The sequence below is a fragment of the Centroberyx affinis genome, unplaced genomic scaffold (assembly GCF_046629955.1).
Source record: "Centroberyx affinis isolate AG114_WGS23_722 - 3 ecotype Tasmania unplaced genomic scaffold, CSIRO-AGI_Caff_v1 ptg000532l_1, whole genome shotgun sequence".
NCBI lineage: Eukaryota > Metazoa > Chordata > Actinopteri > Beryciformes > Berycidae > Centroberyx > Centroberyx affinis.
The window spans coordinates 55240-72148 of NW_027279180.1; the positions used below are offsets into that span (position 1 = coordinate 55240).

The 16909-nt window shown below is 39.9% G+C and overlaps 1 protein-coding gene across 2 annotated transcripts in view; it reads left to right on the forward strand.

Annotated features, from left to right (window-relative positions):
• Window positions 1-7838: 7838 nt before the first annotated feature.
• The window catches only part of axin1 (axin 1), a 33028-nt gene continuing 23957 nt past the window's right edge, over window positions 7839-16909 (forward strand). For both annotated transcript variants that reach the window (XM_071517868.1, XM_071517867.1), the window contains exons 1-2: window positions 7839-7971; window positions 11087-12061. In XM_071517868.1, the coding sequence (XP_071373969.1) occupies window positions 11166-12061 (896 nt within the window). In that variant the 5' untranslated portion in view covers window positions 7839-7971; window positions 11087-11165. The remainder of the gene's footprint in view (window positions 7972-11086; window positions 12062-16909) is intronic.

Consider the following 16909-nt stretch of genomic DNA (forward strand, 5'->3'; position numbering starts at 1 on the left):
GAGAGGAGAAATTTGTATCAAATCATTACTTGGTAATGGCAGATACTCAGGGTTGTGTACTCAGATAATGTAACGATAATGAAAGAGAGGAATATGTGCATTAGTGTGATCTATCTTTTTTTTTTTGTTAAAGTGGGTGTGGCTCATGAGCAATTCATGGTTCTGGTTCAGTAGATGCCCAATAGGCCGAAGAAAGGCATTAGGTCTGGGGAGTAAAAGATGTACTGTTAAAAGGGAATTTGATGTGTATATACTGTACAATATATTTTCTGGTAGACTTGGGCACATCATTAGTGATGTAACTCTGGGTGTGTCAAGTCTACCAATGTCAGACACTCTTGCTTTGGACTGATCATCCTAACTTGGGTTGAGAAGTTCACAGCTTGCGTCCAAGTAACATGTGTAGTCCACAGATTGCTCCTCTTGAGCCACATCCATCTTGAGGCCCTCTCTCGCTTTGGTTATAGTTTTGTGTCCCTCCTCTATTGCATGACTAAAAGACCGTAGCTGCTGCACAGGGACTGGCCTGGGAACCCTCCACAGCCCAACTCCATGGGCTGTCAACACTCATCCAGCTCGTCCTCATACTTTGTTCTCTTCCTCATTGGCCTCCTCCATCTGATTGTCCCAGGAATCAGTCTGACCACTTGCTTTGATGGTTCAAACAGGAGCATAGTGTCTGATGGCGTCCTAAGCATGATCATTGCAATGGGATTTTGAGATGCTTCCTAGATCAGCCTTTTTCTACCAGTCTTGCAAGTATTCTGTGGAGTCCAACTGACACTCTCAGGTCAGGCTGTGGCTTTTCGACCACTTTGATGAAAAATGGCCTTCCTTGCTAGGTGAAGGGGTTTGGTTTGGGTGATGTCTCTACAGATGGTGTTTGCTGTTGCCTTCAACAACTGGTCATGGCACCAGTGATGGTATCCCTTTCAAGCTTTCGGGCAGCAGTTGGAGGATGTGCTTCAGCCATTTCTCTCCTGTGGCACAGGGGTATTGGAGGTGATTCAGCTTTGTCCTAGCAGAAGAGGTTTGATGTGCTGTTGTGTTACCATGAACTTGATATGCTTAAGCTTGGCCTGGCAAAGCTTGGACTAAGAGATTTTATTGTCCATTGTTTGCTCCCATTTTGTCAACCCATCCCCACCGCTGTACTGATACAAAACTCCTAAACTACTGCTCATACCTTTTCCAAGGATCAGTTGGCATCTGTCTTTGCCTTCATCCTTGTCATAGTGATCTGTTGGAAAACTACCACATCCTGCCTGTATCTTGCCCATCTGGATACTGCTTGCCCAACCAGGATGCTGTGACCCAGTCGTGACTCTGCCTACTCAACTGCATCCTGTGCCTTCCACTTACTCCTGGGCCTCCCTTCCATGCCAGCTAGAGAAACTGAAGCCAGGTCCACAGGATTCCCCATACTGCAACAATTCTCTTGCGTGGGTGATCATGAAATCATCCGTCAGCTGCTTATGGGGAGGTTCAGTTTGATCTTCTGCCCGTATAAAGCGATGCTGCTCAGGCCTCATGGTGGGCCCAGACACCTGTGGAGGTAACAGTTGATCCTCCTCTTAAAACTCGTGACAGTAGGCAGTGGGACTTCAAAGATTAGAAGGGGCCACAGGAGTTATGGGAGGATTCCATGGTGAAATCAGACCTTATGAATTAACATATGGTAATTTTGTAAGACAGCCCAGTTGTGATCGTGAGTAACTCTCCACTAAAGCTAAAATCAGCCAATATGTCACGGATTAAGTGTCATATGTCTTACCAGATGTAAAGCAGATCTAAAGCAGTGCTATTGAGAGTGGAAATAAGTATTTTTTTGAACTGCACCATCAATATGTCTTTATGTTAAAGTTGTGAAATAGAAAATGTACCCTCATGCCCAGAAAATCAACCTGGGTGCTGTCATGGGATTTATTCCAATTGATTCTTTATAGATTTCTATGTCTATGTAACAGAACATACTAAGAGCCAGACAAATGTTTTTGTCTCTGGCTATTGGAGACAGTAGTGAACATAGCAGTCTTAATGAGTAATTAATACAGACTAAACTGTCCTAGAGTGTAGGAAATTAGGAGTAAGATATTTCAAAGGTTAAATTCAGATATATTCATTTTGTAGGCATTAACTGTCTTTAATGTTTTTGTTTTTTTTAACTTTGATAGGGTTAGGGTCAGGGTGATACAATGAAAAATAAATACTGTACTGTAATGTTGTCATGTTATGCCATGTTATATTATATTACTTCATCTCATATACAGACTGCAAACAAATCTGTTTCAGGGGTAATCTCTGTAGGCAAATAGGTGCTACAGAAACTAAACATTTCAAAATGTTTTAGGAAACAAAATGTTATGTTGTGTGTGCAAGTAGATTAGTGAGTTTTGTTTTGGAACTTGATTCATGGGGGTCTACTCATGGCAGCCAGTTTCCAAATGAAATTTGACAGAACAACATAGGAGCATTTTTTGTTCATTTTACAGAAAATCATTGCTTTGACGCAGCATCCTTTAATTAGCATATTCTTTTTGGAAAAATAGAGTGCTACATGAAAAAGGTAATAGTAAATGTTGGCTGTGTGAACAAACCTTTGCCAGAAAAGCTAATCCAACGTTACATATTCTGTATGAGAAAGCAACTAATACCTCTAACAGCATGACAGTTTCCTATGGCTTCCATGGTCTCAGGTAGAGTGCATTTGCTTTGTTTTATCCTATGTAGCCTAATCCAGTAGAGCAAGGGACACCCAGGGGTCCTTGTGAAAGTCCCTAGTAGTGCTCAGCAAAATACTGCAACTTCACTATATATTTTATTCAACAAACGTTAGCACAATGAGAGATTGTATAAGAATGACTATGGCAGGTATACAGTACTCTAACAGAACATATTTAACAGCAAACATTATCTCAGTAAAAGGGGTCCCTGAAACAAAATCTTAAATCTTATGAGAAAGTTTGGGAGCTATGCCTATGTAACAGTGTCAGTGTCGGCTATTTTATACCTTCCGCCTTTCAGGTGAGGTTTAGTCTAATTATAGTAGCCCTGTTACATTACATGTTATCAGCAAGATCCAAGGTCAGCTGCCGTCAAACAGAAACCAAATCATTTGTGAGCAGATCTTGTTAGGTGTGTTAGTGTTAGCTGAAGTGCATGAGATTTGGCAGTGGAAAGTGGTTAGAGAAAGATCATAAACTTTTGAGCATTGTAGAGCTATACTGATACCATGTAAACATGCAATAATATGAAATGAATGAATTATGATGATGTTTGTATTTTCCATATCTCTGAATATATAATTGTTTTCATGAATATTGAAAATAAAATCCCTTCTGAGTAATTTTGTTCTGACACCAGGGCTTCATTTTTGATTTTTGATCTTTTTCATAACTTCTATATCATTATTGGATGATTATATTCTAATTATTAAGCTTTTTGCTCAAAATAAATAAATTGCGCTGGTGTTTTAAGTCAAATGCATCTAAATATCCTAGAAATATAGCACTTGATTAGCAAATATTTCTTCTTTTTCAGGAACAAATGGATGGAAAAGACAAACTATTATGGCAACAATCTCCTTTGGCGAGGCCTTCCCATTTCACAGGGGTGAGAGGGATGTCACCTTTACTGGAGCCTGATTTGTTAAATGACCCTGCAATGGAAGCCTTAATACATGGATGTACTGCTGGAGGATGCATGAGGAAGAAGTTCATACTTAAGGTAAAACATGCTGATTTGCATGAAAATCAGCATTCCCCCCTCATCATCTTCATTCAAGCAGCTATTTACAAAATGCTAGCACAGACAATGAGCCTGTAGTGTGGCATATATACACACACATGCATACACGCAAACACAATACTTTCAGACAGCTTTCGCCCTTGACGTTTTCTGCATTTTGTGGTGTTGCAGACAGAATACAAAATGGATTAATTGGAGTTTTCAACTACCTTTGTATAGACTGTGTAGCTGTGTAGTTTGTGAAAACTTTTGTGCAGATGACAACATGTAAACGTTTTTGCAAATTTTTGCAAAGTTATTGAAAATGAAACATAGACATGTCTCATTTAAATAAGTATTCAACCTCCTCAGTCAGTACTTTGTAAAATTCATGTGTGGCCTTTGGCAGGACTTTTTGGCCCAGGACATTCACATTCTTGTTCTGAAGGTATTCCAGTGATTTGGCTGCATGTTTAGTCATTGTCCTGTTGAAACAGAAATTGTCACCCCAATCTATGGTTTTTGGCACTTAGGTTCTCCTCAAGAATTTGCTTATTTATTGTGCCCTCTATTCTTACAAGTCTTCCAGTCCCTGCTACTGAACGGTCCCCCACAGCATGATGCTGCCACCACCACTACCGCTTCACGGTAGGAATGGTGTTAAATGGGTGATGAGCTGTGTCTGGTTTCTGCCAGATAGTGTTGTGCATTACAGCTCAAGAGTTAAATTTACATTTAATCGGAACACATAATATTTTGCCTCACACTTTCAGTCTTTCACATGCATTTTTGCAAACTCCAGGCTGCTGTTATGCACTTCCAGAAGTGGCTTCCACTCTGAATGGCCACTCTGCCATACAGCCCATATTTGTGAAGTGCTACACAGACTGTTGTCCTTCCAGATAGATCTCCCATTGCAGCCATGATACACTGTAGTTCTTGGGTTCTTGCTCTCCTCCCCGACTAAAGGTCCTTGCGCGGTGGCAAAGTTTGGTCAGTCGACCAGGTCTAAGAAAAGTCTGGGTAGTTACATTTTTTTCCCATTTCCTAATCATGGAGCTTACTTGTGAAATCTCAGCACTTTAGAAATTGTTTTATATCCTTTCCCAGATTTGCATTCTACGGACAGTTCCTTGGGCTTCAAGGTAGAGCTTCTGCACTGACATGTGGAACCATTCAAAAGAACATGGATGCACGTTAACTCAATTTGGAGTGTCACTGCAAAGGGGTCGAATGCTCATTATTGACTCAAAATATTTAAGATTTTCAATTTTAATTAACTTGTAAAAAATCGCAAATAAAAACATCCACTTTTGCACTGAGTGTGTAGATCAGTGACAGAAAATCCTAATTTAATCTATTTCGAAAAGAGGCTGTAACACCAAACCAAATGCACACAAACACAGTCGCATAGTCAAGGGATGTAAATTCTCTGAAGACATTGTATAGGCTAAGACCAAAACCAGTAGTATTAAACCTAAACCTACATACATTTACAACATTCTTTTTAAAATGTTGGTCTGACATGTTTACCGGCTGAGCTTTCAGTAGTAGCTGCGTCCCAACTCCTCCAAGTCTGTTAATTCCCCCCTTTTTCCTGTAGCTATTGTAGCATTTCCTCTTGCACTAAAGCACAGAGAGAAACCATTTAACGTTAACAGCTGTATTACAAGGGGCACTACTGGGGTCATTTATGTTACGCTCATGCGGCTTAGCATACATATTGCAGGCATGATAAAGAGACACGTAAAAGCAAGATTAACACAAGCACAAGAAGACACTTCACTCATCTTTCATCTATCACTTGCAGTTATAACTGTTGTGTTGACGCCGCTATTCTGACTCCCAGTTTGACTCAAAGAAACGTTCACAGTTAGTGCGAGAAAGTGCCGTCCATCGCTATTCTAAATAACACACTTTACTTACAGAGTACCAAAATGCCTGTCACATGTTGTGCCATTGGTTGCAATAATCGTGTCAGGATGAACGGGGAAATTTCATTGTATGTCCACAGATAAAAAGAGACGTAACATAGTAGGACCATTTATAAACATAACATTATCTTACCAGGAACAACTTTTTCTCTTGAAGATTAAATATTTTTGGATAGTTCACCCACCCTGAAGTGAAATACTGAAATGCATCGATACTTTTGCCTTAAGGGTTTCACCAGAATACAAAGACAGGTTGTGAATAAAATAGCAGGTTTGTACATATCACTGTAGGGTCACATCCTCCAAAGACTTCAATCTTTTTAAAATATATTTCCTTTTCTCACAGGGCCAGGTGAGACGTTTGCTTGTTCATGGTCACTTGTTGTATAGTGTGTGGTTATAATGGAACTCTGTTTGGGAGTCAACATGGCGGCGTCAACAAAACACTGATGTGTTGATGTTGATGAAGAAGTCATAGGGAAGGAGGGACTCCTGACCTTTGGCTGCTAATCTTTGTTGTGATGCCTTTTGGGATATACGGGCTGTAGACAGTGTTCCCTAGAATAGAATAGAATAGAATAGAATAGAATAGGAAACCTTAATGTCCTCATTGAAGCGATTTGTTTTACAGCTTAAAAACTGTTACAGCAAACAACACTTATTTCAAAATTAAGCACACGATCATATCACATGATAAAAGTGGAATCACCTATTAAAATAAAATGCATACTGTACAGTAATAATAGAGTTTCAGAGTTTCAACAACCCTCAGGTGACATGCACATACCAAGATAAAGTACATACTATAAAGTACATACAATATAACTTTTACATGTTCAGATAAAGTCAATACGATCAAGTGCACTCCCTACAGTATCATAAGACCGTGGGTTCAGTCTCAAGACCATTCTTTCCAGTGTGGAAACTTCATTGGTTTCATTTTTGTTTACTTTTCATTCATTCTCTTGCCGTTTCATTAAAAGACTGTGTTATTGATGTAAGAACATCAAATGCTTTTGGATAAATAATGTATTAACAGACAAATGGAATAGAAATGGATAGTCAGAGAAATGGATGTTTAATGCAGTAAAGAAAGACTGAGTATTTGAAACATCATTATTCTTGCTGTATCAGGATGTGTAAACCTTGTTGCCTAAGATAAATTTTGCCCCTAGGAACTTGTTACTTGACGTGTTTGGTCTTTTCAGCTTTTATGCTGCTGGAATAAATACTGGGAGCATATACAGTCCTCACTTTACAGGCATCTAGGTTTTGAGCAGGCTATTAATGTGATATGATGCAGGTATGACTATGACTTTATGGCATTACACCGGCCTTTCATTTTATGCCTAGTAAAGCTTTGTGAATGCCCTGGTTGTTTGCAGGTGTGGAACCAAATAAATTAACAACAGTCTCTAGAAACCACTAACCACTCTCCAACAGTATTGCACCTGCAATAACCTAAAAAAAACAAAACAAAAACAAAAACAACAACTATACACCTTATACGCCCCTGTAAGTTTTGTCTGAGAAAAGGCTCCAATCGTGAACATATTGTTTTTTTCCCTCTACATTGTTAAGGTAAACCTGGTCTTTATTTTATTTATTTTTTTACCACTAGAAGCCATGACAGAAGACATTATCCATAAATTGTCTACTTATTTACTGTGGACAGCAATTCTCGCGTGATAGGCTAATGCAACATTATAGCAAACATAACATCTATAGCATTTCACAATATCACTTCTATAGGTTATATACGCAGTCTTGCAGCATTGCCACATGGGTGCTCATACGGTATCAGGATCTGTGCAATTATTTTTCCAAAGGAGGTTATTTGTCTGAATTAGGTTACAAAGGTCAGCCACTATGCCTAGATACATTCGACTTGGCTTTTAGATAACAGATGCTGCATCATATTTTTGACGGTTTGAGGCGAAGGTCAACCTGTCACGTGGTTCTCTCACCGCATAAACTGCAATAACAGCAACCTTCTTTTTCAAAGACTGGCAGTTTTTTTTTTTTTATGTTGTATTTATTTTAATTCTTGTGAGGAAAAAAAAACAGTATCACATGTATAGAAATGAAACACTGGCAATTTGTGTTGTGAACGGGCGAGGCGCTGTGCATCATCTGCTCCGTAGCCTCGGCTCCGCACAGACAGTGAGAGACAGCCATGGAGAGGTGGAGAGCGGACTGTTTTCTTTGTTATTTTTAAACTCTTGCAATTCGCACCTATGACACTATTCACGGTGACCTGTGCCGGTTCAAATCCCCGATGCACTCGAAAGCAGCAAGAAGATTTTCACCGGTTAAGTATATATCACTTTTTTTCACCCAGCTCAGAGATTGGGATTGCGGTAGTCGGGAGATATGTGCCATCGCTTTGCTGGTTGTAAGTCAATTCGGAAATCGTTGTGGGATCTCTCTTACCTCTGTGTCTTGTAACGGTAGTGGAAATGTTTGCGGTCGTCAGTTGTTCGTGTATTTGAACGGCCGTTAGCAGAGGCAGTACAGATATTAATAGGTAAATAGTGTTGCAAAGTTGTGCACTTGTCGGTCGGCTGCTGAAGGGCCTGGCTGTGTGTGTACGGAGTTTGTTTCTGGCTCCCCTCCCCCACCCGCTGCTGCTGTGCTGCTCATTCTGGAGAGGCCAAGACATGAATGTGATGTGAGGCTCACTTCAAAGAAGCAAAGGGCTGTAGCGGCTACAGTTTTATAAAAACGGACAGTTCCGGTCCTCAGCTCTGATTGGCTTAGTCACGTTCGAAGCCGTTCTAGAATCCCCGTTAAACACACACGCACACACACGCACACGAACACACATACACACACCTGTGACCGCGTAACCGTTAATTTAAATATTAATGCGCTAACCGAAAATCACCACTCACGCCGCTACTCATGTGTCGCCTAGCAACCACGTTGTTTAGCTACAGCTCAAGCACTATAATGCCAGGTATTCAGTTATTATTGAATAAAAAAAAAATCAATGAAAGATTTCTTGAACGTTTGTGTCCTATTTTTACTGCAATGGTATTTGAGGCCGTGATTTTACAGTGATTGTAGAACTGCTAATGGGTTTAAACAGCACACTGATCCACTCTCGATTCCTAGAAAGACGTAACAGTCGATGTATAGCCAATAAGCACAGTGTATTGGACAGAGTATGCATGCTTGCACGGAGCACAGTTGTCCTCAGTTGGAGTCATTTTATAGTCACTTCAAGCCTGCAGTTGGGTAGTGATTCAGCCAGGAGTTCCTATTTTCATGGTTAATACGATGCATCATTTTAGAGGTCTAGCCTAGACGAGTGCTATCTCGACCAGAGGATTACTCCCTTGGCATTTTAACTTCAGCGGGGAGAAACTGGGCATGAAATGGGGTGGAATTAAAATGGCCCAATTTTTAGGGTGATCACATTTTCAAAACTCTAATCCAGCACACCTGGCCTTATGCATACATGCACGTGTGCTCACACATATTAGGAGTGTGCAGAGGTGCCAAATTTGTTCAATCAACAAAATTATTTGTATCTGTATTGGACAAGACTGAGAGTGGGCGTGGCCTAAATAGAAAGAGATGCCAACCAACTAAAAATGACTGAAACACACCTTTTTGAAATTGTAAACAAAACTTTTTTTCTTAAATGTTTCACTGTTTTGCACTCCAAAACAATGACAAATTAATCGAGGGCACAGAGCAATCAAAATTTAAGTAGGAATTCATTATTCTGATTCAAAATTATTTTGACGTTTTGAATTAAAAAAAAATTAACCTTTTTCTTTTTTTTCTCTTACTATGAAAAAAAAAAATATATATATTTGACACCCCTCCCCATTGCCCCATAGGGGTCTCATCCTCACTTGCTAAAGTTCAATACTGCCCACAGCCGTCAAGAAGTAACTGTCTTAGCAAGCTAAATGACGCTATATGATGCTATAATGGAAAACAGGGTGTGCATGTTTGCTTCTCTAAAAGTACCATAGGAACTCAGCAATAAAATAGTAACACTACTGGAAGCTGAAATATAAGGTGACATATAGTCTATAGAGATGGAGAGGGGGAAATCAGCTCAAGGAGAGGTCCCAGGGACAATACATGGGCACCAGGAATTGTCCTTGAGCAAGACATTGAATCCTTAAAAGCTCCAGGAGCGCTGTTCTGTAGCTGAAAATATGACACAGGCATCAATAAAGTATCACATTATAATTATAATAATTATTATTATTATTAAAACTACCAGTAGTGTAAGTATTAGGTGCAATATTGACCGTATCAGCTAATAGGAGAGGGAGGCGGGGTGCTTCTTTATTGAGTTATTAAACTGTAACTGTGACTATCACTGTTAATGCACTCTAATACTGCTTTGGATGAAATGGGAGGTGATGTGCAGTCATGTAATGATATCCTTATGCATGCAAATCAGTACGATGGCCTATTAGCGAGCTGCATACTACACTGCCTAGTAGCAAGCTGCCTCCAGGGGCAGACAGCACTGCAGCCACGATTCTTGGTCCGGATCCGGAAGCCACTGCCACATAACTCTGAATGTGAACTAGGGCTGCACAGTTAATTAAAGAACTATCAAAATCACAATATTGATCACTTCAGTCTTTGTGTAGGTTTTTTAGGCAATTTCAAGTGCTGAAAAAAACTATTTTTAAAAAATGCATTCAAAGAATTAAATTGCTTTTTGAGTTTAGTTAATTGCTTAATTTTACTTGTATTGATTTAGAATTGAAACCTTTTGTGAGCTAGTGCTGGTACAGAAGTCAAAATTTTGGTGTTGTGAGAACACTAATCCAAAGCAGAGTTCATCCACACTAATGGATTTTTAACAGCTGTGTAGTTACCAAAGAGAAAGTGGTATCAGTGCATTCCTAGTCTCAGAGCGTAAACAGCCTACATCACCAGTGTAGCAGTGCGGGACGTGCTGTATTTGAAGTCGAGCTTCAAACTGCTTGCTAGCTACAGCTCCAGAATAGTTTGCCTCACATTTTCAAAGCCTCCGGTATGATCGCTCCCTTGAGCCCCAAATGAATGAAGAATTTGCATTAATATTAATGTTCAAGTGGAATCTGGCCGCATGACGAGTTTGTCAGGACAATTTGATAAAAACCCAAACTACAGAATTCCATAAAGTCCCTATGTAATACTCGTCTTCTGCTAATATTGCTTATGGCACTATTGTGGTGGATTTTCCTCTTAAATTATGAACCTTTTGTGAACTCCAGGCTTGTTGATATGAAGTACCATCTATTTTAGTTCTGAACTTAGTGCTATCAATAAATTGCAGCATTAGAAGCCTTTTTAAAGTATTTGAGAATGAGATATCTTGATAGTGGCCTAGGCAGGTTAGGATTAGTCTGCATTTGGATGATTTAACAAAGCTGCATCTCATTGTATATTTTTCCCCCTTGCAGGAGAATTTTTTTTGCAGTGGCGTAAGTAGAGGTGTGGATCTAATTGTTTTGCGGTGTGGGCTCTACGGGGACGTGGTGTATGGACGCTGTGACTATGAGCGTAAGCGACAAGGGGGGCTACTTGGTGGACCTGGGAGGCAGCTTCACTGAGGATGCCCCCAGACCTCCAGTCCCTGGGGAAGAAGGCGAGCTAGTGTGCAGTGATGGACGCCAGCACAGCAACCTCGTCTACTCCTCAAAGAACGAGAGCCTCAAAAGTGAGGCCTCTGTTGCCACGCCCAGACGACCTGACTTGGACCTGGGTTACGAGCCAGAGGGCAGCGCTTCCCCTACACCGCCCTACTTGAAGTGGGCAGAATCTCTTCACTCCCTGCTGGACGACCAGGATGGCATCCATCTGTTTAGGACGTTCCTCAAGCAGGAGGAGTGTGCAGATATGTTGGACTTCTGGTTTGCGTGCAGCGGCTTCCGCAAACTCGAGGCTAATGAGGGTAATGAGGAGAAGAAGTTAAAACTGGCAAAAGCAATCTATAAGAAATACATCCTGGACAACAATGGAATTGTCTCCAGACAGATCAAACCTGCTACTAAATGCTTCATCAAAGACTGCGTGATGAAGCTTCACATTGATCCAGCTATGTTTGACCAGGCTCAGACTGAGATTCAGACTATGATGGAGGAAAACACCTACCCTTTATTTCTAAAGTCTGACATATATTTGGAATATACCCGGACAGGGGGAGAGAGCCCCAAGCTGTACAGCGATCAGAGCTCTGTTTCTGGGAATGGAAAGGGTTTATCGGGGTATCTGCCGACGTTAAACGAAGATGAGGAGTGGAGGTGTGACCAAGAGCTGGAGGAGCAGCCCGAGTGTGACCCTACACCTAGCAACCGGCTCACTCAGAAGTTGCTAATGGAGACGGCACCACAGCGGGTTGCCAGCAGCACGAGATTCCAGGACAGTCACGAGTACAGGTAAATCCCTCCCAGCCATCTAGAAAACCTTCACTTCAGCTTCTAACTACACAGCTATTCTCTGCAAACTGCTGAATTAGAAATAAACCTTGAGCCCCCCCACTCCCGCGTGAGTGCTGCCTGAAGTTTGAGATGAAAAGGGAGTGTAGCAAAAACAGACAGCTTAAGATAAGAGGAAGATGGTGTATGAAGAGACTCGAAAGTATCTGTGGCTGGGACTTATGGTGGTGAGGAAATGTCAGAGGTTGCATGAGCTTCTTTACCTGTTGTTAGAAGGTGGAGGCAGAGGGTTCTTTGTGTTTTCTTGTGCAGGTACTCTGTGAATTATGTTTTCCCAGAGGACAGGGCTTTCTAGTGAGAGAGCTCAACATGAGTTTCTTTAAAAGAGGAGCTTATGCTTTTCCGATGCCAGTCATTTCCCTTGAAATTGTATTTGTTTAGCAAAAACACAGTTACTATTATTATTATGTTCATATCTTTATTTTTTATTGAAATTAAACATGGTTTCTTGTAGGGAAAATCCTCTGTTCAGCTTTGTGTATTTCAGGTGGCATGGTCTTCATACATGAATATGGAGATCCGTGGTGACCTTGGAAGAATTAACCCCATTATGCCATTTACAACCTAAAACATCATATGTCCTGCTCGAATTTGGTTAGTGTGTGGCTAATTAGTGATCATCAGATCATGAGAAACTCCAGTATATTTGGAAATGAACACCGCCGGAGCATGTGTTTTCTCTCTAGAACAAAGGCGGCACACTTGCAATATCCCCTGCCATTTTTTGTAAGAATCAATACTAATGCAATATTTTGTCTTTCCTAAAGCCATGAAAGACAGCTGAGTCAAACCCCACTTGTCTCTTGGTGGGTAATCATGTGCTTTATAAACTGTTTGATGAATGAAGTCCAGACACATCCAGCATGTAAGCTTCAACCTGGTTTAGGAAAATAATTAAAATTGCAACAATCTTTCAAATTAACTGGTGTATTCAATGTACTCTGTGCAAGCAGAAAATCATTGATTCCACAGACCACATCAAATGAGAGCCTATGGGCATGTAACCCATGTGCAGGACTGGGGTGATTAGGTGATGGGATTACCTCAGGAAATACTTCTAAAATGAAAATAAGGAAAAATATTTCATGATTTACTCTCATTCATTGCCTAAGGATGCCATTGTCATCGAATTTGGCAAGAACACTAGACTGGGCACCCAAGTTCAATCAAGCAACTATGGTGCGCAACCCAGTTGATTAATAGTGTTAAAAATATTTGATTTCTTTGAAGCAAGAGAGAGGAAGGAGTATGTCACTGCAGTGAAAGTTGTGACTGTGTGTTTGCCAGCAGTGTGTGCTTTGCTTTGCTTTGCTTTGAAATGCATTTCAGTTTCAGTGTGGGAGGTCTAGGTAAATTCAGCCAGATGTTATTATAATCTCTGCAATGCAAAGTTTGCTGATGCTTGCTGATGCTTGCTAATGTTAGTTTTTAGTCAGTTCGATGTGCCTGTAGATGCATAATTGTAGGGATATGCTCAGATTAATATTCAGTATGCACTTCATTGTTTAATTGAACACAAGTTGGTATTGACAGAATCTTCTTGACCGTATCTTGTGGTCTGATGTAAATTCTATGGTTAACTTTGATCATTGCAACTACTTAGCTGAATGACTGAATGACTATCTAGCTAGTCCTCTGTTTTTGACTGTCTTGCGATGACTGCTGTGTGGGATCCTTGCAGATACATTTTCCCCAACTATATTTCGATGCCTTGCATGTGCACCTTTGCTGTGGCATGACAAGTTAATTGGAAAAGACCACTCATTTAGCCTCAATATATTCCCTTCTTTTTAACTGTCAGGTAGGATTTGAAAAGTCTTATCCCACCATTAATCATTTTATGACATGTCAGTATTGGCTTCATACTATTGACATGTTTATAGATGGGCTAATTACACATTTATTTCCTGCATTTATTAAATTCAGTGCATCTCTATGGGGATTCAGATGTACACTTGACACAGCAAATGATGGTCTGATTTATCAATCCAGCTACGTATCATCATGCATCTACTACAAAATTGAATGTGTCTGATTATCCCATATAATTCAATAGGACAATTAGTATAGACAAACAAACTACTTGATTGAATTTCCATTTGAATTTGGCTCTGTAAATGTGAACTTGAAACTCAAACAACCACATTTGGTCATCTTTACCTGTTAATTTTTTAGATAAATCTCTGAAGAGACTTTTCTGGGTTGAATGGAGAGTGAACTGGACTATTGATTTAAGAAACAGGCACTGAGTTGAAGTGTCCTATGTCTTCATAAAACAAAACAATTTTATTTGTATGCAAACCTGAAAAATGTACTTAAAGGAAAATGACATTGGGAGGGTTATCTGACATAAACATGCTTAACCATGCTTATACTGTATATTCCATAACATTGACATTGACAGAAACCATGAGATACAGTAGAAAGATTCTCAGTTTTTCATCATGCCTTTGTTTCACTGAGCACTACACACACCTCTAGACCAATGGCTTTATGTCAGGGTACAGCTAATTCAATAAAGGGGCGCAGTCCACAGACACAGATGAAGAGAGAAAAGCATTGTTTGCTTAGCATAAAGCTAGCTAACTTAGCCTATGACTTCCAGGAGGTCGGGCAAACCTGCTGTAGAAAATGACTGGCAAATATATTGGTCGGTTTAGACTTTGCATCTAATGCAATAATGCAGTAATAAAGTAAAATTACACTTATACTTCAAGGCTATTTTCCACCCTTTCATTATCAGTCAGAGAAAAAATTGGGCATGCCTTGAGTTTAGCCATAAAGATTGTGTGGCATTTAACTATCCTCTCCAACACACTATAACAATTGTGTCAAATGAAGAGATCGAAGAAAATGAAAATGTTGGCGCAATTGGCGGCACCATTATGGCCACATTATAAAACATTGATACCAGTGTGCGTACATCGGCTCACTACAACATGCCCATGTAAGGGCTTGATTTGATGAATTGGATAGGTTTAGGAGCTGTTGTGGGTATTTTAGCGAGCATCTTGGCAAATTTAAATATAACAGTGAAAGATCAAATCAAACCACCAATAATCGCTCACTACTACAACTTAACAACTAATGTCACTGATAACATAAACTTAGCAAGGCCTACTATGGTAACATTACATCCTCAACAAAGGATTAAGCCCACTTACAATGAAGACATCCAATACACAACATGTAGGGTGTCACCTAGTATCCCTTATTTCATTCAAGGGTCACTAAGTCAGTGATAATGTACAGCGAGCTGGTCATTGTCACAAACTGAACCCTGACAAGGTGATTCAACACCCTAAGGCAATAGCTGACATATTACTCAGTCTGCAGTTGGTTGGTAATAATAAATAATAATAATAATAAATAAATAAATAATAAATTTGATTTTAGGCCACATCATTACCAATCACTAAAGCAACTTTTCCACAGCTGAATCTCTTCTACAGAGTCAGTGACATGAGGAGAGGCAGGAATTCACCTCAGCTGACTGTCAGACTGACAGAGAGACAATACACTGCAGATAGATGGCTTAACACAATACAATAAATGTTGCCTACGATAGCTGCAAATAAAAGCTCTAACAAACAGTTTGTTTGTCCTAGGTGGGCTTTCCGCTTAACCTCCCCGTCAACAAGGCTTCATATGGGTCTGCCGCATAATGTTTTCACCAGCTATTGTACCATGATGCTGGCACAATGATGCCTTTTGTTGTCTGTGCAAAAAACACTTTTTTCTTCTTGAAACAATTGTACAAGTAGGCCTATGTATTTTTACTGGAAAAAAGTGAAAGAAAATCCATTACTTGTGTACTTGTTTCAGAAACATCTGGGCTCTTTTGGCCGGTATGAGGATATTATCTGCCTTGCAATTTGAAGCAAGTTGGCCATCAATAAATTTTGAAGAAATCATAGTGTATCTGGTTCCACTTGAGTTAGACACCTGTAAAGACTCCAAGCTGCGGGAAAGGGTAAGTAAGGGTAAGGGTGTTACTAGCTTCAGTTGCCCTTCATTTCTTTTCTTAATATTTCATTTTTGGGCAAAAACCCACTTCGCTATGGTGCAGTTATTGACGATGAGGAATATTTTCCCTAGAAGTTGACCTACTTTTTGCACAACAGGCTGAGACAAAACCTTAAGTTGAAGATGCATTGATTCTTTTTTCCCCCCGAGAAAATCTGCCAGAAGCAGGTATCAGGGTGAAGAGTTTTACCCTGTTACATTTTCATAGTATTTGATAGTTTGTCAACTGCTTTCATGTTACTTAGCGCAGTCCTCTCATCAAGAGTTTGCTTATTGCCATCTTGGGCTGCATGCGACGGCATGAGAGATATGGATATCTCAAAGCTACAGAAACACTCAACTCAACCCTAACCCATCTGACTCTATTCTCTCTTGTGAGTGCAATGCAGTTTTGAGGTGATTTGTAAATTATTACTTGAGCAATCAAGCATTTGGCTGGAATTACAGAAAGACGCACTTCATTTTTAAATAGCCTGTTAGCTTTACCCTTTGGGTTTTTGTGAAACTAAATTTTACATCAGTTGCGTCGGATCTTTTCAAAAGACAGGCAACAAAGGACATTAAATACTCTCTCAGATCAGCTTTAAAAGATCAAATTAGTTGAGAGGGAATGACCTGTGATTTTCATTAATGTTTGGTGAGGTTTTTGAAAAGTGAGCATCTCACTGTTTGTTCTCATTCAGATAAGAGCTACACTCCAAAAGCTAGACTTCATAGCTTTTGTAACCGTGTGTTATGATGAATATAACTTAAACCTGTTTT